Source organism: Thalassophryne amazonica, chromosome 8 (genome assembly GCF_902500255.1).
Source record: "Thalassophryne amazonica chromosome 8, fThaAma1.1, whole genome shotgun sequence".
Lineage (NCBI taxonomy): Eukaryota > Metazoa > Chordata > Actinopteri > Batrachoidiformes > Batrachoididae > Thalassophryne > Thalassophryne amazonica.
The window spans coordinates 76,189,646-76,212,939 of NC_047110.1; the positions used below are offsets into that span (position 1 = coordinate 76,189,646).

General features: G+C 42.1%; 1 protein-coding gene across 3 annotated transcripts in view; it reads right to left on the reverse strand.

Moving 5' to 3' along the window:
- Positions 1-23,294, reverse strand: part of LOC117515918 (genetic suppressor element 1-like) — a 107,411-nt gene that overhangs the window by 79,939 nt on the left and 4,178 nt on the right. The window contains exons 1-2 of one of the 3 annotated variants that reach the window (XM_034176696.1): positions 15,352-15,374; positions 14,741-14,793 (exon numbers count right to left, since the gene is read on the reverse strand). In XM_034176696.1, the coding sequence (XP_034032587.1) occupies positions 14,741-14,777 (37 nt within the window). In that variant the 5' untranslated portion in view covers positions 14,778-14,793; positions 15,352-15,374. Of the gene's footprint in view, positions 1-14,740; positions 15,038-15,351; positions 15,375-23,294 lie in introns of those variants that run through there. The other 2 variants (XM_034176697.1, XM_034176695.1) reach the window with 2 other exon arrangements.

Genomic DNA, 23,294 nt, shown 5'->3' on the forward strand with positions numbered 1-23,294 from the left:
TGATAAACTGCGCGCACACACACACAGATGCTCATATTGCAAAAGCAGAGAGCAATAATATCAAACATGAACCCAAAGCCCTGATTATTATTTAAATGCATTCCTCCATCCAGTCCAGAGTGAGACAGCAGAGAACCTGTTAGTGTCGCTTACAAAGGCAGGATGTCCATTATACACAGCTAAACCTACATGCTTATTGGCTTATTGGAGACACGACCCAGTTGCAGAAACGTGCACAAGCACACACAACAACACACAAATTTCTCAAAATGCTGCTGCTAGAGTTCTGATTCCGTGAAGAAAGTTTGTGTCTGTGTGAAGTCAATTTTAAGGTTTTGTTAGTAACTTACCAATCCATCATGGACTAGCGCCTCTCTGTCTGACTGATCTAATCAAACCTTCTGTACCGACTTTGATCATCACTCTCAGAATCCAGGAGTATTGTGTGTTCCAAAGGTTAAAAAGAAGTCTGCAGGCCACACAGCTTTTTCTTTCGTGCACGTGGTGAGGTGATAGTCCTAGTGGTTAAGCGTTGGGCTTGAGACCAGAGGATCCTTGGTTCAAACCCAGTCTGACCGGAAAATCACTAAGGGGGCCCTTAGGCAAAGTCCTTAATCCTCATAGGTTGCTCCCGGTGTGTAGTGAGCACCTTGTGTGGCAGCACCCTGACATCGGGTGAATGTGAGGCATTATTGTAAAGCGTTTTGAGCATCTGATGCAGACAGAAAAGCACTATATAAATGCAGTCCATTTACCGTTCTGTAGAACAGTCCCCTTGCTGAGATGAAACGGTCTGATATTGTGGAGTCATTCAAATCCCAACCAAGAACCATCTGTTCTCCCTTTTGTATGACTATTATATTACATTGTACTGACTAGTTTTCACTTCATTTTAAAATTGCGCTACTAGTAACAGAGCAGGACAAAGTCTCATCATATCGAAATGCTGGGACTGTTAACATCCCTTCTATTAGTTTGTTACTTTGCTGCTGAGAATTAGTTTTCTGTGATTTTGCTTGTTCCAGTTGACTGATTTCTGTTCTGTCTCTTTTTTTTTCAAGATGCTGTTGATTAGAGGTGGACGGATCGATCCTAATATCAATAATATCGATACCAATGCTGGTATTGATATTGAACGATCCTTGTGTAAAAAGATTGATACTCAAGCTTTTTTTTTGTCCTGCACGCACTGACTGCTGCGCAGCAGATTCATCAAAGTTACTCTGTCTGTAAGAGCAGCGCTGCACTGTGTCACACAACACGGAGCAGCGCACCCCCCCCTCTGGTCTTTTGTTGTTGCGCTGTCACGTGGCTCAGCGGCGCCAGCCAACAGCCATGGAGGCCATGCTCAGCCTGGCCCACCCACTCGGCACCTCCTCGAGTCAGCCCTCTACCTCAGGAGATTTTTTTTTAAGTTGTGTTGAGTGATATTTTTTCAAAAAATGTTGATTGTGATAATAAAGTATTTTGTTGTCACGTACAATGTTTGGCAAAATTCTATCCTAGGTCTTTTGGATCCTTTGGATCTATGAAGCTTAAATATGAAAAACTATCGGTATCAGTATCGATATCGGTGATAGGGCCTGTATTTACTTGGTATCGGATCAATACCAAAATTCCCGGTATCGCCCACCTCTACTGTTGATGACATCTTCAGTGATAGCTGAATTGTAGAAGACCACCCACATAGTGTCCCCCTGCCTGAGTTTGTGGTGTTTGGACCGAGTTTGGAGATTTAATCTTTGGGACCTTCTATGGAATGTTTTTTTATTATATATTTTGCATGTTTAACAATTCTTTACTATATTTTGTTTATTTGTTCTTTTATTTTTAGTAGTATGGCCAAAGCAGTGGGTCACCCCTCTGGGCCTGGTCTGCTTTAGGTTTCTTCCTCACAAATGCCGAAGGAAGTTTTTCCTTAGCCTGTTACCACTGTTGCCTGCGTACTTGTTGGAAAGGTTAGACCTTACCCTTGTGAAGTGCCTTGGGGTGACGTGCTGTGATTTAGCGCAACATAAATAAAATAAAATGAATTGAAATTGCTGACCCACAGAAAATCTGACATGGTGAGCAAAATTAACCTTATGGAAATAAAGTAGCCATCCTAATGGTCTTAGCACTGACATTGTTTGATAAAAATTAATTATAGGCAGTTTGGGAAAATTAAGTATTGAGTTAAGAAGTTTTATCTTTATGTCTGAAACCACTGCTAGGCCTGGTCATGCAGACTCGCTGTGGCTGGATTTTCACTGTATTGACATCCACACGAGTATCGCCAAAGACAACACTCATTCATCAATGAAACTCCAGACAAAAATACATAAAGTGACACGGTGACTTAGTGTTTAGCAGTGTTGCCTCACAAAAGGTCATGGGATCCCTTCCTGCCCTTTCTGTATGGAGTGTTCTCCCCGTGTCTGTGTGGGGTCCCTCCAACTTCCTCCCACATCCAAAGACATGGCTGTGTTAGGTGAACTGGAAACTCTAAATTGACTGTAGGTGTGCGTGCGGGTGTGAATGTGTCCAGGTATCCTGTCCAGGAAAGAGAGGGCAAGATCCTGACCGGCAGAAGCTTCTCGCAGAAGCGTCTGTTCAGTCTTCCACATCCACCATGCTGTCTGCGAATCAATCAAGAGAGGATCTTCCTCATCTTACAGGGATAGTCAGAACAGGATATGTAACAGAAAGCAGCATAGTGAGTCAGTGGGCGTGTCTCACAGCAAGCAGCAGCCCAAATATGGACTTCCATGGTATACATACCTTTTTTTCTTAGACAGCTAAATGAGGAAACAATTTATTAAGGTGTGCAGCATACCTGTGGTTTTAACACATGAACAAGTATGCACAAGTGTGCACGTGCATGCACGTGCACACAGAGTACATTGTGTACTAGCTCTCACAATGCTGCGAGAGAGAAAAGATACCTGGGGATGGAAAGACATTGGCAAAGGTAATGCTGAAGTCAGTCACTCTGTCCTCAGGCTGAACACACACACACACACACACACACACACATACACAGTGCGCTGTAAAGATAAGCACTAATCCTGTTTATTACCTCTTCCCTCTCTGCACTCTCTTTCTCATTTTATCTCTCTCTCTTCTCTTATGTTTCTCTCCTCCTCAAGCCTGTTTCAGCATTGTGCACCCCCTCCACACACACACACAACATGCACAAGTACATACACATGCACTTTGACAGTTTACTCCTGTGATGTTTGCTGGCCTGAGGCTGAGAGGAGGAAACAGGGAGGGGAGCACTGATGTGCAGTGCTGCTCTTTCCCAGCTCCAGCTCTGCTCATGTCCTGCAGAGAATTACCTTCCCTTTGTCTGTGTGAAGAGGCTGCTGCCATTACCATCTGTGCAAGGATACTGTGGCAGGAATAGGGTTTTAATTTTCCTGTCCCTGAAAATCTTCACAAATAAAGACATTTTGCAGGATCCTACTTCTTTACGGGCTGATGTTAAAGCATTAGGAGGTTAAACGCAGCTGCTAAAGAAATAAAATTAAGTCGTCTAAGTTGTCAAAACCTTAATAATACATCTTTGTTATTCTTCACCTCGTTCCACTGCACCATCACTCGACATGTTTTTTCCTCCTTAATCTGTTATTTCTTGTTACTTTCCTTCTCACTCCTCCCCTATTATCCTTTTCTCACCCTCTCTCTTTAATAATGCTTTCATTTCTCTCCTAGCCCCCCCACCCCATCCCATCCAGATGGGCAGCAGGGAGTAGCAGCTTGCTGTGGTCAGGCCAATTATTTACATAATTATGATCTCCCACTTAACCACATGATCCCTTACCTGGGTGTGGGCAATTAAAGCCGGCATCATTATGCAGATTATGCAAATACTGTCAGAAGTGGAACAAGGTGGTGGGAGATCACACACGAGCAAACACATGCCCTCTAACCGCGCGTGTGTTTGTACACCGCTGATGTGTCACAGAGTGCATATGTGTGCAGCAGAATGTGGGAAGCTATTTGACAGCTTCCTGATTTGTTAATTTTCCAAATGCAAATGTGTCTGCATGCTATGAAATGCATTATGGGAGGATCTAGCCGGGTTGCATTAAAGGGTCACTTCTCCCAAATCAAATACACCTCTGTTTACAAAACAAGTTGGTACAGTAGGGAAAATGCTTCTTTTTCTTAAGTGCTTTGCAAAATCATTCTTTTACTAGTATACACACAAACAATTAAAAGAACTGGATTTTTGTTGTTGTTGTGTGTTGTTGTTGTTGGTGAGGCCAGCAACTGTACATATAACATTTCATGAATTTGGCAAAAATGACTCATCATTGCTTCATACACGACTGGTATGAGATGATTTTCATCCAGTTTAAGTTGGCACAAAGTCAAGTTAGTCAAGTTAGTTGTTGTGCCTTTAATTGTTTTCAGTTTCTGCTGTAGATTATTAACACCCGCTTCCCCGCCCCATGAGGACCCTGGTAATAAATATGAATTTTGAGGATACAGTAGTGTGTGTTGGCCATAATATTATGGGCAGAAAGAAAATCTATCATTTCTGTGATTATTTGACTAACCCTAACATAAACCCACTACAGACAAACCAATTAGCACCTTGAAATGAAAATATCCAACATTAACCCAATATTAAACCAAAATTTTACCCTAAAAGGTAAAATATATCCCATTAATTGAGATGATGGCTGCATTTTATTAAATGTCTTAATTATTATTTTCAGTGACGTAGAATGACGAGTATTATAAATGACTGTATGGACCTGGAATTTGTAATAAGAAAAAAGAGAATTAAAAATAAATAAATAAATGTGTTCAGTGATGTAATTGTTACAAAATAAAGTTGAGCTATATCCACGGTGGTGCGATGTCTTATACAGAGGTCTTAAAGTAGATCATTGCTAACGATGAGGAGTAAAATCATTTTTAGATGTGTGTGTTTGATCCTAAAGTGATGACATCTTCATTGTACCTGTGTGTTTCAGGTATAAAGTCTGCTGTGAGCTGCCAACACACAGGAAGGTGAAAGGTCACAGTGACTACTGTTCCAACGCAGATCCAACGGCTTTCTTCTTAACCCTTTGAGGCACAGCCCGTTCATTTATGTATTCTGTAGTGCAAAAAAGTTAAACTGAAAGATACCTTTTTTCCCCTCAGTTCTCAGGAGATTAAACCAAACTAACAAAAGTGTTGAAATCTGTGATCGTGCTCACATTTGATCTGCTAACATGATGTCACCAGGTGGTAGACGGAGCTGTGTACGTGGGTAATCAGCAGGCCTTATCGTGCACGTGAGGAAGCCTGATTAGCAACAATTAGCTTGTGTGACTGTAACACAGAGCCTGGATGTTTCAGCAGGTGTTTGTACCTGTGTGTGTGTTCACACTCTACACACACACACACACACGCATGCATGCACGCACGCACCCGCATTCAGGGAGTTATTTTTTCCTCCATGAATGTTTTTCTGTTTCTACAGTACATGGGGGGTGTGATGGCTCAGTGGTTTGAGCACTGGCCTTCTGTGCAGAAAGTCGCTGGTTTGAGTTGAAGCTGGGATTGGAACTTACAGAACTACTCGTCAGTAACAGGGTTCCTGGCTGATAGTTCGGGAAGGTATAAGACGGCGAGGAAAGGGAGTGGCCACCCTACCTCGTTATGGCGTGATCCCACACATGTGCAACTAGCACATCCCTGAAGCTCAATAAAAAGGATACGGGACTCACCCTTCACCTTTTTGCAGTATATGTGCTGTGAATGATGTTAAATAACTTGAACTTAAAGATTAAAGTTTACTTGCTGAATTGAAAAGTAACCAAGTAAAACTGCACAGTTGTTGCCACTGGTTGTTGTGACAACAAGATTACAAGAAAAAGTAAATGAATCTTAAGATATTAAGTTTAGTTAACAACTGTGTAGTTACTTTCAGAATTATAAGATGTGCAACTTTAATGTAAGTTAAAAGATAAGTTCACTTCATTTTTTTTTTTACAACCCTGGTGACATTAAAACATTATTAGCAATCACATCTGTGCTGTGAGCACCTTTGCTTTATTTTGATAAAATATTTCTTGGAAATTAGTTAATAAACATGACAGCCATCATGGGAGTTTTAAAACTCCCCTGTTTGTACAAAATTCAATGAGATACAGTAGTGTTCACAATGTACATCCTTATTGTTGGTATATTAGTGGTACAAAGGCATCTGAAGAAATATGGCAAGCTCTGTGTATTTTTTTTTTTTATACATTGAAAATAATTACTGGCCCACATAAAAAAGAAGTGCTGGTAAAACTGGTAACAATGAAATTAATTAAGTTGACCAAATTACCTCAAGCAATATTTTTGCCAACTTTTAATTTAATTTAGAAAAATGTAATTTATTTGAGTGTTATTAATTGAAGCAATTTCCTTAATGTCCCAGTTTATGTTAACTTTACATCAGTCTCAGGAAATATTTCCAGGCCTTAGTTTGCAAGTTCTTTTACTACTTATTACTACTACTACTACTACTACTACTACTACTACTACTATGACAGTTAGCCTTGGTGGCCGTAGTAGACTGGAAAAACGTCTTCAATGTTTTGTTTGCTTTTTTCAGGAAGAAACCTCAAGCAGACCAGTCTCAGTGGGGTGACCATCTGTTGTGACCATTCAAACAAGGTAAAACAAAAAGCACAAAAGATTTGGAGAACATGCAGTGACAGAAATTTTGCAACTAAGCAACCATACTGTTATCATTTGAGAGTCTATGCATCCATTCATGGCTAAAGATGGGGGTAGCAATCTGGATTGTGTACATGCCTACAATTTTTTAATAACTGATTTATAAAAGAAGACCATGCAACTTTATAACTCTGATGAAAATAAGGCATTTGTGCGTACACACAGTTTTACTCACTAGTCTATACAGTTTTGTAAATGAAGCTCAAGATTTTTAACAGACGTTAAAGTTTGTAGCTAATGATACCCCATAGATCAATAAATAAAACAAATAAATTAGGCCTCTATATAATTACTGGGCTTCGAAGATGTTTACCATGAAAACCCAGTGATATACAACCAAAATGTAGATTAAATATATACAGTACAATATGGTCTATTTAATGGTTTGGGTCTCAGTCCTGATGCCCATAATCTTACAGCACAGTGAACATTTATTGTCATTATTCCATCCATTTTCTATACCCGCTTACTCCAGTTCAGGATCACAGGGGGGGGCTGAAGCCTATCCAGCAGTCACAGGGTGTGAAGTGGGGTACACCTTGGACAGGACACACATTCACACCAAGAAGGGAATTCACGAGAACACGAGGGAGAACAAGTATACTCCCCACAGAAAGGCCCCAGGTGGGAAGCGACCCCACGGCTTCTTGCTGTGATATAAGAGTGCTAACCACTAAGCCACTGTGCCCCCCCGTGTTTACAAACTGACACACAACGTTGTCACCATGCAGATGTTTCTTCAAAGTGTGTGTGTGTGTGTGGTGTGTGGTGTGTGTGTGTGTGTGTGTGTGTGTGTGGTGTGTGTGTGTGTGTGTGTGTGTGTGTGTGTGTGTTGGTGTGTGTGTGTGTGTGTGTGTGTGTGTGTGTGTGTGTTGGGGGTTCTACAGTGTTTTAATCCACATACACTAATATTCTGTCTGTCTTTGTTCATTTAAATTAATGGTTTGAGTAAACTTAGATCAGGAGTCAGTGCACCTTCATTTAAGGGACATGACTTCTGAATAGCTCATATGTCATCCATCCATTTTTGAAACATACATATTTCAGTTAAGGGTCACTGGGTGAGGCCATCTATCACAAGACTGACACACACACAGACACACACACACACAGAGACAGACAGACACACCTACAGCCAATTCACCAAACCTGTATGTGTCTGGAAGTGGGAGGAAGCTGGAGCACTCGGAGGGAATCTACACAAAAACAGAAAGAAAATGCAAACTCCACACTGAAGGGACAGAGTCAGAGGCAAACCAACCCGAGACCTTCTTGCTGTGACGCAAAAGTACTAATCACTAAGCTTGTTGGGGAGGTGATGGCGTAGTGGTTAAATGTTGGGCTTTGGACCAGAGGATCCTGGGTTCAAATCCCCGCCTGACTGGAAAATCACTAAGGGCCCTTGGGCAAGGTCCTTAATCCCCTTGTTGCTCCCGGTGTGTAGTGGGCGCCTTGTATGGCAGCAGCCTGACATCAGGGTGAATGTGAGGCATTATTGTAAAGCGCTTTGAGCGTCTGATGCAGATGGAAAAGTGCTATATAAATGCAGTCCATTTACCATTTACGCCGCTATACATTCCAGCTCACCTACAAAATGGCTTAAAAGTGACAACTGTAAAGTCTAAGTTGAACTAAAATTATGTGGCCTGTGCACTCTGAGTTTTCTTAAAAACATGAGTGGCTTGGAGTAAAATTTATGGTGATGTTTTACGGTTTATGAGTCAATTTGACTGTTAAATACACCAACACTGAGACACTTCAACTCCTCTGTTTCCATTTGATCAGTTCCTCTGCCATGTGCACACATTTACTCCTGTGTAGCATGAGTGTGTGCATGTGCACGTTGCCTGGGTGTGTGCATGTGTGCGTGTGAGACATCATAGATTGTAAAGCGTGCACACCCATGTTTCCACTGTAGAGTGTCTACATGTGCTTGAGTCCTCTTTTAATGAAAAGTTCCTTTATTGACTCATTTTCATCATCAAGCATGTTGTTTAGTTCACCTTCTGTTTTCAAGGTCTTTTTTCTTTCTTTGCTTTGATTTTCTCTCATGATGATGTGTGCATTTTTTTTTTAAATCTCGTGTGTGCTCTCGAGCTGTTGTCATGGTCTTTTATCCATCTCATTAATAACACCGCCCTTGAGATGCAGCATTGTGACCCTGTTTTCAGCTGCACAAACGCACACACACAATTCCACATAAAGATGTAAACACACACAATTAACACCATGGGAGTAGCTGATAGACATTTCCTGTGAGGCAGCACAAAGAATCCTGCAATTAGCAGGCCAAGCATGGGATTAATGGAGTCAGTCAGCGAGTGGGTCTGCAAATTAAAACTATTGCATATTAAGCAATAAGGTTTTGGGTTCTGATAGATACAGGTGAGGACAAGTGAACCTCTTATTTTGGGACATGTCAGCATCTTTTAACATGCAAAATAACCATGGAATAAATTAAAGATAGACTGGCCTGTCGGGTTGCTTGTGACGCCTTGTTGCTAATTGTAGAGTCCTGGTGGCCACTAACCTCACTGTAACTTGCACATTCTGGAAGGTATTTGTTTTTTTGGGTTGTTTTTGTTTTTATTTTGTATTTTTTGGTCACTAATGACAACATACAAGTCCACATCACACCCAAAATAAAGAATTCAAAATCAAATTAAAATCAGGCTCACATTCTGTATGAGAACTGACCTGGAAACTTAAAACATGAGATAACTTACAACCTGACTGATTTTAGTAATCAAACTTCTATGTGCCATACTCACCTTTGATGATTACTTCATTTGAGAGAAGTTTGTCTTTGAAATTTTAGTTTATGATGATGGAATGTATGAGACTAAAGGCAGCAGTCACCACTCTAAGTTACTAAAATCCACCGTACGTTCAACACAACAACAACACTACTGCGGTACTTCCATAATGCAACAATGTCTGAAGAAATATGAATAGCTATATGTTTTTTCCTCAGTGTACCAGTTTATAGCAAACCCTTCTTAGAATTAGCTCCAGTTGGTTTCTTTAGTGTTGATGTTGCATAGAATCTTGCATTGAAGGTTCTATTTTTTATACTTAATTTCTAATGTACTGAGTACACAGACAGCACAGCAAATAATACAATAAAAGCATATTCAAGCAAGGGTGCAAATTAGAAGTAGAAATTGGGGGGGGGGGGGGGACAAAGTGCGAGGCCCACAGGGCCAAGCCCATAGGCTGGGGGTCGGGGGGCCGCTTTAGGCCCCCGGAAGCCAACGGTTCTAGATAAGCTCAAATGCATTCTGAGCATCCGAACAGTCATTTAATGTTTTGAGAAGACCATAAAGTGGACACCATTTGACTTATACAATTTGAAACTGTGGATATAAGTACTTTATTCTGAGAATAGCCAGCATTGATTTTATTAACATCCTGGTGTAAATAAGGTATCATCACATGTGTAGAAGTCAAAAGAATGATGGGTTGAGTTTTCATTAAAAAAAAAACAACAAAAAAAAAACAAAAAAACAACTGCATTGTGGTAAAATGTATTCATGAATATGAAAGAACAGGCTCTTAATAATTATTAACTATCGCATACTGTATTTTTTTCTCAAGATTTGTTTTTGCATATGTTTGAAAAACAACAGATCATAAGTTTAGGATAAATTACTTATCATGAATTTAATTTTCGAAGTGGCACTTATGACAACACTCATACTGAACATAATTTCGCTTACATAGACTGATTTTGGAGATCAAGCAATAATTGCAGATGGGCTTTCTGAGGTCCCAGATAGCTTTTCTGATTTCCTTTTCTAACGTTCAGAATCCATTGATACTTATGTGTAGACACTAGTCCCTAGAGGCAACTATTTTTGGTTTCAAATCTGGGCAAATGCATTCCCAGAAAATTCCAAATGCGACAAACAAGAAACAGGTGTTGTAAACAAGTAAATGCTGCTAAAAATACAAACTTGCAGAAACAAAGATACGGATTCTGACATGGTTTTGCACAATAGACTGACATGGGTTTGCACATAAGACTGGCATAACATGTTTCAAGTACACACATATATGTCAGAAGGTGGGGGGGACATACCATATTCTGTCCCCCTGGTTGAAAAGGTGGGGGGGACATGTCCCCCCTATCCCCCACCAAGTTGCGCCCATGCAATCAAGCGATATAAATAATACATGTACATGTACAACATATAATAAGTTGCAACCCTCTGTGGTCAGCTACTCATGCCAAGTAAGTCTGATACAGGCGATGAGGCCAATCAGACTGGATGGCCTGTCCTTGTCCCTGGGGGCCGTAACAAGACTATGACTCCCTCAGACGGGATGTCGGTCCATCACAGATTACTTCTCCAGCCGTTGAAGGTACCCATTGGGTACTGGCCTACACTACTGTATCCAGTGAAAAGCACCAGCTTGATGGCCTTTGTCTTTATTACTTCACCCTCTTTATTTGTAAATAGTTGATACTCAACAGCTTTTCATTATTTTTCTGGCATTTTGCTGAGAATTTTTAAAAATCATGTGTAATATTGGTGGTTCTCCACCTCAGTGATCATCCTCAGATTAAGTAGTTTGAATCAAACTTTGCTATTCAGACTTTAGTCTGCTGCTGTGATCAAGACACAGACTTACAATAACACTTTATAGTTTCACTCAATTGATTTGTGCACTTCAGCAAAAACAAAGTGATGGCACGTGCAGTAAGTACACTCGAACCGTGGAGGATGTTTAACACAGGCATTACTTAAATTGCCTGTGCAACATTTTGCAAAAGCTGCTCTTTGTCTTTAGAAACACAACACCGGGGAGTCAGTTTGGCTACAAATGTGGTGCCGAAAGGTTTGTCATCACTTCAGTGTTCACACATGTGAAGTCACGGCACTGATCCAATCACTGCGCACGGGCTGTCACTGCTGTGCACCAAAGACAAACTCTTTAGAGTGAAGTTACCAAGTACAGAAGCCTGAGGCTAAGTGAAAAGTGCATGTAGTAAATGCATATGCATGTGACATCTGCTGTGGCTCCAGCACGTATCATAGTGATCAGTGCAGATGTTGAATCGAACAAAGTTCCTGAACACACCACAGTAGCCAGTAAATACTACAGGCCAACACGCATTTTCACATCTTTACGTATCTATTAACGTAAGACCCTCCGGCTGCTTCCTCCTTTTCACTCGGGGTCGCCACAACAGATCTGAGGTGCATCTTGCATGCTGAATTGGAACAAGTTTTATGCCGGATGCCCTTTCTGACACAACACCCACATTACACAGAGAAATGTGGCAGGGAACCGGAAACCTTCCGCACTGAACCTAGTGCACTAACCACTCGGCCTCCACCCCCTGCCACATCTTTAGGTATCCATTAAGTTGCAGAATTAGGCAAAAAATCTGACTTCTTCTTTCACATTTAACATTTAGAAAACTGTCAAGCTGACCAACATGAAATGTGTTTGCTGTCAGACCAACAACAAAACAAGTGCTTCTGAGGGATTGAACTCCAGCAACTGTGTCCCGATCACAGAGTAATATAACTCTGTGGTCCCAGCCCACCCAGCTGAAATGGGCACCAACATCAGCGAGGACATAACCTACAATGGACCCGCGACCCTTGCGTCCCAACAGGGGGAGTTGTAGACTCTCATGTGCTTCACACAACAGAAACTGGAGATAAGCAGCAGCCTGCAGGGCCACAGGGCCCAGACAGGATTCACTACAACATACTACGGTTTTAGGAACAACAGCATTTCGGCAACCTGACATTTAGTGTGATAGATTTCCCTCTCATTTGCAAAACAAAACAAAAACAAATCTGTACTTTTTTCCCCCGCTGATCATTCAAGTGGTCCCATGTGGTTCTTTGATTTCATGTGGAGAACACTACATCTTTTCCTGCAGAAAAGTATTTTAAAATAAGAAACTGAATTCATGAAAATACATTTGTGATTATCTGTCACGGAGTCCAAAAGTGAGACTCCTGCAGATTCTGTAACGTGTATCACCAGGAGGCCTGGAGAGCGAAATGTCACTCCTTTTCCTTCTGATACCACATTAAGGTCACGGTGCACTCTGAGTAACACCCGAGTTTGAGGCATCGCATCATGGCAACTTTCTTTGTTCTTCTGCCGCAAACACACATTTATCAAGATTTTCATGCCAACATGAGTAACCTGATTTTTCTATTGTTGTCTGTAATCTGGGCTCCCCTCCACTCCACTCCATCCTTCTACCCCGACTAATCACACAGTAATCACTCCACATTACCCTTCACCCCCTGCTTCGGCAACTGATCACAGAGGAGCGTGGGGCTGACACTGTCACCACAGCAACAGCAGTTAGGAAGGGGGGGGGGGGGTGCACGAGCAGATACAAAAATATTTGAACACTGATACACAAGATATATGCATGAAACACTCATGAATGTGCACGCGCACACACACACACTCACACACACACACACACACACACACACACAAGACCCAGGAAATTGTGAAAAAGAGAGGATGAAAGCAAGAGTGAAGGGAGGGAAGGGGGGAGGTATTTGCTTCCTGGAGCTCATTTCTCCATCTTTCCTCACTCACACTCACAGTCTCACGCGCACGAGCAAATATATATACAAACAATGACAAAATACCACATAATCAGAGTGATTCAATCATTTATGAAAGTAGATGTATAATTCAAAAAGCAGCATGAAAGATTCACAAAAGCAAAGAACGGTGTTTAATCTGCCCTTTAATTCTCTCTCTCTCTCTCACACACATCTCTCCCTTTCACAGATTTTTGATCATTGACCACTATCTGTCCAAGACAACCTAAAGGTCAAAGATCAATGTTAGGGGTCAGGGGAAAGATACAGCAAAAAGGTCCTCTCTTCTCTTCTCTTCTCTTCTTCTCTTCTCTTCTCTTCTCTTCTCTTCTCTTCTCTTTCTCTTCTCTTCTCTTCTCTTCTCTTCTCTTCTCTCTCTCCTCTCCCTGTTCATTAACTTCTCTCTCCACCTTTCAGTCTCCTCTGTGTTTCGCTCTTGTTCTGTCATCCTGCTTCCAGGCGTGTTTCAGCACTATTCTGAAGTAACCTCACACTACGCCTCCAATCCAGCTCTCTCTCTCTCTCTCGCATATTACATTTACCTAAAACACAACAAACAGTCTGGATGTTTACACAAAATAAACAACTAGTCACTTACAGAAACTCTCTTGTTACAAACCAACCAAGTGACAAAGTGACAAAGTTTTTTAATTCGGCACACAAAATATTCAAATAGAAAAAAATGAACAATTCCACAAACAAACACAGACAAAACTAGTGAGTCCGAAAGGGTGTGGGCTGAAGCAAAGCTTATTAGCGCCCACCCCTGCTAGTACAAGTCCAACAATTCTAATCAGTCATATTTACATAAATATAAATTCACTACTACATGTCGACACACAGACATACACATCAATATACTATTCACTTATAATTATATTTATATAGTACCAGATCATAAGAAAGTCAAATCAAGGCACTTTGCGCCAGTAAGGGACTAACCTTACCAACCAACCATTCTCATGACATCACAAATATACAGTTGTTTTATGTAAATGTATTTTTTTTCAAAGTTCTTATCTATGATCACAGTGTGCGCTCGTTCCACACAGATCGTCTCTGGTCATGTGATGATGTCAGCAGTTCAGTTTGGTGTGTGCAGTGCAGATATGACACACAGAGTAAGAAGGAAATTCACAACTGTCTGAATATCTTACAGATACTGTGAGTGCAGGTTTTCGGGTCAACACTGTGAGCAAACAGCATCTTTCACCAAAATGCTGAAATGTTTTCAGGAAACTGGAACTTGCATGTTAGGTTTCAGTAGTGTTAGTACCATTTTCATCGGCACTTCAGCTTTAATTTGATTTGTTGATCTGCCATATGATTATGACATCACAAACGACTCTTCTTTCTGATGCTATTATCTCCTGACAGAACCACTGATTCGATTTGCATGAACCTGACAGCAGCAGAATGACAGAAAGTGGCCTTACCTGGGAGATAGAAGTGAGGAGTCTTTAATCCAAACATGGCCCAGGATCACTGACTGACTGAAGAAGAGAGCGGGGTGAAGAGTGTGGAGAAGGAGAAGGTGATCCGGCTGCGGTCGGTGAGTTAAGAAGCCGGTTGTTGGTGTAAAGTCATCAGTCGGCTCTCTGCTCCGGCTGCCCGGGCCCTGCTGGTGCCAGGAGCCAAGAGGGGAAAGGTCAGACTCTCTTTTACCTGCTTCCACTCCTCTTCAACCTCTGCCCTGAAGCCATGTGGAGCAAAGAGGACAGGGATCAAAAACAGGGAGGAAAGAGAGAGAGACTGAAAGAAAGGGGAGGCAGATGTTCCACAGGCTGAGGATGGGTGACAGTGCGTTCATGCCATCTTTTCACTGAGGAAAATTGTCGGGGAAGAGAGCTGTGAGAGGATGACAGGAAGGAGGGAGGAAGAAAGGGGGAGAGTCTTCAGCCTGCCGTCCTCGCTTTGTAATCCCCTCCTTGTTATTCATTCAGCGGCCTCTTGCTCGTTTGCTCTATAATGATGTGTTTTTCTGTGCCTCTGTTCTCTTTTCTGTCTCCTTTCAGTCCCACTGCTGACTGCTCAGCACGGCGAGCGCAGAGGAGGAGGAGGAGGAGGAGGGAGGGAGCACGAAAGAGGGGAGGAGAATCACAGGAGGAATGAGTGAGGGAGAGATGAAAGAGTGTGTGCGTGTGTGCATGTGTGTGTGCGTGTGTGCGTGTGTGCGTGTGTGTGTGTGTGTGTGCATGTGTGTGTGTGTGTGTGTGTGTGTGTGTGTGTGTGTGTGTGTGTGTGTGTGTGTGTGCGCTAGCGCGCGCACATGCAGGAGAACAGGATCATTTGGATGGTGTGAGAGAGGAAAATGAGTGACAGATTGAGAGAGCGAGAGAAAGAGAGAGAGAGTGTGTTGATGCAGCTCTCATTATCAGTGGATTGGACTGGTGCCTGAGTGACAGCTGATTCATCATGAGAGAGAGAGAGAGAGAGACACTGAGGCAAAGAGGAAAACTGTATGGAGTAGCGAGGGGTGGGGGGGCGTTAACCTGCCCTTAAGCATCTGCTTCATTCAGACGTCTTTCTTCTTTTTCTTGTCTTCTCTCTTTCAGCCTGGAGCCATAAAAAATCAACAGTCTACTGCTTTGTGATGCAGCAGACATATTGTCATCCATGCACACAGTCCCCCACCCCCCTCCACCGTCCATTAACCGGGCATCAAACAAATGACGCATCACATGAGCTCAGCTTCCTGTCAATCCAGTCCATCTACTGTCAAGTCAAGTCAAGTCAAGACTGGGAGCATGTGGCGTTGCTGCGCATCACTGCATCCAACACACCATGAAACCGCCTTGATAGACAACCAGTGCATCCCCACCTATTGGAAGTATCCATTTTCAGCTGCAGCCAGGTGAAGTGTGGGCATCCCCTTAGCTGCTGGGTCCTCAGTGCTGAGGCACCTGCATGCAGGATCACACACAGAGAAACACGCCACAGCACCATAATGTAAGCAATGCTCCTTATCTGAGTCTCCCTAAGGAACCACTCGTGTTTTGACACAAAGTGTAGCAGATAGTCTGAAAATAACTAGTACCAAAGACATCCAGTCGTGGACTTAGATCACTGGTTAATGCCCGAGTCTCACAACCACATGGCGGGACAAGAAGCACCAGAACCCTGAAGACCTTTGTTCTCCTACAAAGACAATAGCATCACCAAACACTTCTGTCCAGTGATCTCATGACTCCAGAAGCTCTTCCCAAGTGTCTCTTGAGCTCACAGACCAAACACCCAGAGACATGAATATCACTGCCAAGATAAGTGAAAGTCTACAAGTGCAACACTTTCACCACATCGTTCTGATAGCCTGGATCTTAGTCTTGATCCAAGACCATTTTTCACTCAGCTTCTCTACTGTTACAATCAGGATATCCATTCATTCCACAAAGATCACAGCATCGTCCAGTAAGTCGAGGTCGGGAAAAACTTTCCTAACCAACTAAACCACTGATTTCCTCAACATTACCGAACACCTAATCCATGGAAACACTGAACAGCATAGGAGCTGGAGAGGCTCCTACATCTACTCACACCGAGACCCCCAAATCTACAAGAATCTAGAAGACTCCCGAATCTATGGCATCAAACCGCGTCACAGGGGAACAATGTCATCACAAACAGCCGTCTGAGACACTTCTGTGGTGTTAGTCGGAGTTGCACATTAAAACTCGACTGGTTTTCTGTCATTTGTGGTTTGTGAGTGTCTGCCTCTCTCTCTCTCTCTCTCTTTCTCTCTCTCTCTCTCTCTCTCTCTCTCTCTCTCTCTCTCTCTCTCTCTCTCTCACTCTTTCACTCTCTCTCTCTGTCTCTCTCTCTCTCTCTCTCTCTCTCTCTCTCTCTCTCTCTCTCTCTCTCTCACTCTTTCACTCTCTCTCTCTGTCTCTCTCTCTCTCTCTCTCCAGGCATTTGCCTTCATTTTTCTCTGCCACTTCCTCTCTCACACATATGGTGCAGGCACCCACATTGCACACGGCGTCAGTTTCACACTCACTCATGCACAAGCACATAAATTCAAAGATAAGCACGTAGTCATGCACAGATGGACACAGCAAACAGATTCTCGCCTCGCTCGCTCGCCAAATATCATATTGATTTCTAATTTTCCACCTCTGTTCTTTTCTTCTCTTTTCCTCTCTACTTCTCTCAAAAGTGTCAAAGAGATATATGTACCCCCCAACCCCTTCTCGGTCACAAATGAATCAATGAAGACTGCTTCACAAGCACATGTGAAGACATGCGTGTATGCATGCACAGTGCACGAGCGCACACTCACACCCAGTGATCAACAGCTGTGAGCAGTTGTGAAACATCAGCCAACCACAAACTGACAGCGGGGCCACGCTGGCAAGAAGAGATAAAGAGAACAACAGAAACAGCACAGAAGATGGAAGGATGGAAGGATGGAGGTGGAGCGAAGGGGCGTGTCCTCATTTTTACTTTATTGCAACATATTTTATGTGTTCTTTACTCTGTATAATCCACGTAAGATGTTACCATGTGTCCTCGATAAAAATTCATGTGCCAGCATTCTGTAATCACCTCTGACCTCTGACCTTAGAGTCCAGACAGTCGAGACCCTTCACGGGTCACGCGCCACAGCACAGAGGGAGGTCAGTGAGGTCAAGAGAGAGAGAGAGAGAGAGAGAGAGAGAGAGAGAGAGAGAGAGTGCTCAGGGGACCGCACAGGCCAACAAACACACAATGATGATTACAGACAGCAACCAATAATGAGCGTCCACCTTTGACCTCATTGCCGTGGAAACGTGACGGAATGCCTGTCACCGAGGGATCAGTATAACTCAATCTATCACTGGAAGAGGGGAGCGGAGGAGGAGGAGGGTAATAATTTGAGTTTACAAGAGATGTGATCAATAAAACACCAACCTCACTCATCCTTTCCTCTCTTTTCCCACAGTGCTACTCTTCAAAACGCCATCACACAACCCCCCCCCCCCCCCCCCCCCCCGAATATCGCTCTCTATCATTTGCCTGTCAGACGCATGTGGCTGAATAAGAGATGACACGTCGGTCCCAGCAGCAACCAAAGGCTGCCACCAGCACTTAAACATTCTCTCTCTCTCTCTCTCTCTCTCTTTCTCTTTCTCTCTGCTGCCCCCCCCCCCCCGCATCTCCAAACCTCCTTCACTGCTGACAAGACCCAGAGAAGAAAAATTACAAATAAAAATGAGAAAAATGAAGACAAAAGAGAGAAAGCCAGCCTCTATTTTGCCATTATTTTTTGTTTTTCCTTTTTCTTTTCACTGACCCCCCCCCCCCCCCCCCCCCACACACACACACACACACACATACAAAAGTGGATATAGAGTGACTGAGTAATGAGGCTCCTTTACTGAGGGGTCATGACCTCACGGGAGCTGAGATGGGGGAGAGGACCACGTGTGGACCAGAGGACGTGAAGATATATTTGTTGTCTGGGATTTGTGCGGAAGATGTTTTAAGAGATGATAATGAGGAAGAACAAAAAGGAGCATAAGATGAAAAGACGGTGGACCAAAGATGGGTATAATTGAGGATGAGGTGATGGGGGATGGAGAGAGGATGGAGAACTGGGGGCTGCGGCGGGGAGGGGCGGGTGGGGTCACAACTGTGCTGAATCAAAGAAAATTGTCAGCCGCAGTCATTATGTACGTAGAAAAACACAATGTGGTGACACTGATATACAGCATTACTGGCAGCCCTGAATTTTAAAAGCAAAATTTTAAATATGTTCAGAAATAAGTGCAAATGAAGCAATTTTATAATACTCAAAATTAATTACTGCAATAAATTAATATTTAATAAAATGACCAAAATTATTGAACAATAATGCTTTTATATAGCAATCTAAAAAAATACACATGTAAAATGTACGTGTGACAGTTACTGGTACAATTTGATGAATTTACAGTAAATCATAAATTTTATAGTTCACCTTTTTTTTAAGACATGATACCTCAACATTTATAAATTAATTGAAAATGTCTTTGACAACATTTACATCAGTCATTAAGAAATGTGAGTACAATGCTGTGATAATGTTTGTGCCCCTTTGAGCTTTTATGTGTTTGATTTTTTATAACATCAAATTAAAAATAGTAATAATAATTTAGGCTTCTTTATATTAAAATGTCTAAAATTATGCCCTTTAAGGTTGGTGTAAAATACTTTCCATGGTATGACACAAAATATAAAAACATAAAAGTCATCACTTTAAAACAAATCAGGAGGTGGATGCATGATCCCCACCGTCTTGGACTTCATTTACATAAATAGTTAAGAAATACAAACAAGATGGTACTGTATGGTAAATCTGTGTCAAGAAGGCAGTTCTCACAAGAAGAAGACTAGTGAGAGAAGCAAACAAGACACACATGACAAGGGCTTCTAGGTTTCTGTGATTGGACAAACTTTTGTCTGTTGCATCACCAGTTACTCGGCTTAATGGTGGAGTGGAACAGAGAAGGATTTTCTTAAAACAATGTGAAATTTCAGCTACAATTTGCCAGAAGTCATATGGGAGATTTGAGCTGCGATTTCATCTGTTGTCTTGTAAAAAAGTCAGTGAAAGTCAACTCTGTCTATGACTGCAACACCAAGCAAGAAAATAACATCTGATATTAAATATCCCCCAAATCCAATGACTGTTCCCACTTACCCCCACCCCCCCACCCCAGTATCACAAAGTACAGATTGGTCATCCCCACACAAGGTACTGCACATCTGTACGCCAATCACCTGTTTTTGCACAGTCCCATTCCATTATATTTATTTAACAGCTAATATAGTTTTGTCTATTTGACTCATTTGCTTCTTACAGAGGTATTTTTTCTCTTTTTTATTATCTTTTCTTTTTCTTATTGTTTTTGCACCAATAACACCAGATCAAATACCTTGTATGTGCAAACTTACTTGGCTATAAATTCGATTCTGATTCTGTTCATGTAGAGATGATCCTGCTATACACTAAATGTAGCCCTGAAATGAATATGGACTTCTGGACTCCTGTTTGTTTTGTTGGACACACCCAGTCAGTCAGTTTGCACTTGTGTGTGATACACCCGGTCTTTAAGAGATAGAAACGTCCACTCTATCAGAGAGGGCGTGCTCAGCAGAAAGCTGTTTTCTCCCCAGTAATGTAACAGGCACATAAACTGATCATCTCTTCAAGACCTTAGTCAAAGTATCCCAAATCACCAAAAACCTAAGATGACTGTAGAATCACTCTTAATATCCTCTTAAAACTGACAAGGTGTTTCTCAAAAGCATCATAATATAAGATGCCTGTTACAAAGATACTAGATTAATTAATGTGTATCTCCTGACCAAAAGGCGAGAGCTGCTGAAAACTGAGGTCAACACAGAAGTGACAATCTTGCAGTTCCTTGAATGGCCACTTGAGGCTGCTCAGTGGCTGCTAGCAACTGTGGGCTCTGTCCTTTATGACCATTTTATTACAAACAGCTGAGATAATATAGAAAACTGATTGTTCTAACAGCCATCTAAGAAGTCTGTGCTCCAGTATTTCCAGTGAGTGAGATTTTAAGATTATTTTATTTGTATCTTAGCACCCTTAGTATTGATTTTCAGTAATTGATAACTTGGTGAATTTAGCTCCACTGTTACTCCACGGTTACTGAGGCAATATGCTGGTCAGACTTTTAAATATTTGCATCAAACCCACCTGTTCTGAAAATCGCCACCCAGTCTGCAAAAAAAGATGTGCTAATCAAACACCTGATTCATGGTTACCCTATTAGCTTTAGCTTGCTTGGCAATTACAAGATAGAAGATGTGTTCAGGCATCATTCCACCCACCCAGGTCACACCAGTCTTGCCCATGTGTCACTATGGGAGACAGGCAGAGTCAGGTTCTGCCATGATGACAAGATGTAGCGCTTCAAATACACTCTTCAGTAAACCTGTGGGTGATATCGCAGATGGTTTGTCCAGCAAATATACAATTTATGCTCCTGACCAATCATAGAAGCCTCAGATAATTTTTGAAGCCTCCACTATCTACAATTAATTTGTGATTAGTATTTGATCAAGATCACTCGTGATGTTAGATGGCAGCTTTCACACATAAGTGCATCCAGAAATTATTCACAGCATTTCACTTTTTCTACATTTTGATATGTTACAGCCTTATTCCAAAATGGAATAAATTCATTTTTCCCCTCAAAATTCTATTCACAACACCCCATAATGACAACATGAAAAACTTTTGTTTTGTTGTTTTTATTTTTTTTTTCAAATTTATTAAAAATAAAAACTAAGAAATCACGTGTACATAAGTATTCACACCCTTTGCTCAATACTTTGTTGATGCACCTTTGGCAGCAATTACAGCCTCAAGTGTTCTTGAATATGATGCCACAAGCTTGGTGCACCTGTCTTTGGACAGTTTTGCCCATTCCTTTTTGCAGCACCTCTCAAGCTCCATCAGGTTGAATGGGGAGCGTCAGTGCACAGCCATTTTCAGATCTTTCCAGAGATGTTCAATCAGGTTCAGTTCTGGGCTCTGGCTGGGCCACTCAAGGACATTCACAGAGTTGTCCTGAAGCCACTCCTTTGATATCTTGGCTGTGTGTTTAGAGTCATTGTCCTGCTGAAAGATGAACAGTCACCACTGTCTGAGGTCAAGAGCGCTCTGAGAGCAGGTTTTCATCCAGGATGTCTCTGTACATTGCTGCAGTCATCTTTCCTTCAATCCTGACTAGTCTCCCAGTTCCTGCTGCTGAAAAACATCCCCACAGCATGATGCTGCCACCACCATGCTTCACTGTAGGGATGGTGCCTGGTTTCCTCCAAACATGACACCTGGCATTCATGCCAAAGAGTTCAATCTTTGTCTCATCAAACCAGAGAATTTTGTTTCTCATGGTCTGAGAGTCCATCAGGTTCTTTTTGGCAAACTCCAGGCGGGCTGCCATGTGCCTATTACTGTCTGGCCACTCTACCATACAGGTCTGATTGGTGGATTTTTGCAGAGATGGTTGTCCATCTGATAGGTTCTCCTCTCTCCATACAGGAATGCTTGAGCTCTGACAGAGTGACCATCAGGTTCTTGTTTCTTTTTTACACCAAATGAGCAGACAATACACGTATGCATGCCTTATTGATGCACATTTATGAAAGCCTACTTTCACTCAGTACCATGATTTTAAAAAATGCAGCTCAGACAGCAAATGTATGCCAGACATTTCTAGGGTTGTTTGCAAGATGTATCTGCTATAATTTAGATTTTTGCAACCACAACACCACTAACAGTTGTTTGTGTGGTCTGCATCCAATCAGCACCATGGATAGCTCACCTGCAGAAGCTCATCACAGCATGCACACATATATAATGTCTATGGCATGCACACATCTGTTTGATGAACTGTCCTAAGAAAGGCATGAGAAAAATTAAGATGTAAGTGGCACAGTGGATCAGTGGTTAGCACTGCTGCCCTGTAGCAACAAGGTTCCAGGTTCAAATCCGACCTGGACCTGTCTGTGTGGAGTTTGTTCTCCCTGCGTTTGTCTGGGTTCCCTCTGGCTGCTCCAGCTTCCTCCCACTTCCAAACACATGTATGTTAGGTGAACTTGTGATTCTGAAATAGAACGCAGGTGTGTGTGACAGCGTGACTGAGTTTGTGTGTCTATATGTCTCAGCTCGGTGATTGATGGGTGACCTGTCCAGGGTGTACCCTGCTTATTGCCCACTGACTGCTGGGATAGGCTCCATCCCCCTGTGACCCTTAAAATTACTAAGCAGGTTCACAAAATGAATTAAATTAGTGTGAAAACACTTTTAACTCTTGAGATTGACCCACAATACTTAAGCAGCTATCTCCGTGTGTGATGTAGATAAATATCTGTAGATACACCGTTAAACATGTCACACTTGTTAATGCAAAATAAATAAATTTTTGCACATTGTGACTCCTGATGGACCTGCACTCTGTAGACTATACATGGTAAAAATTTATTATGATCTCCAGC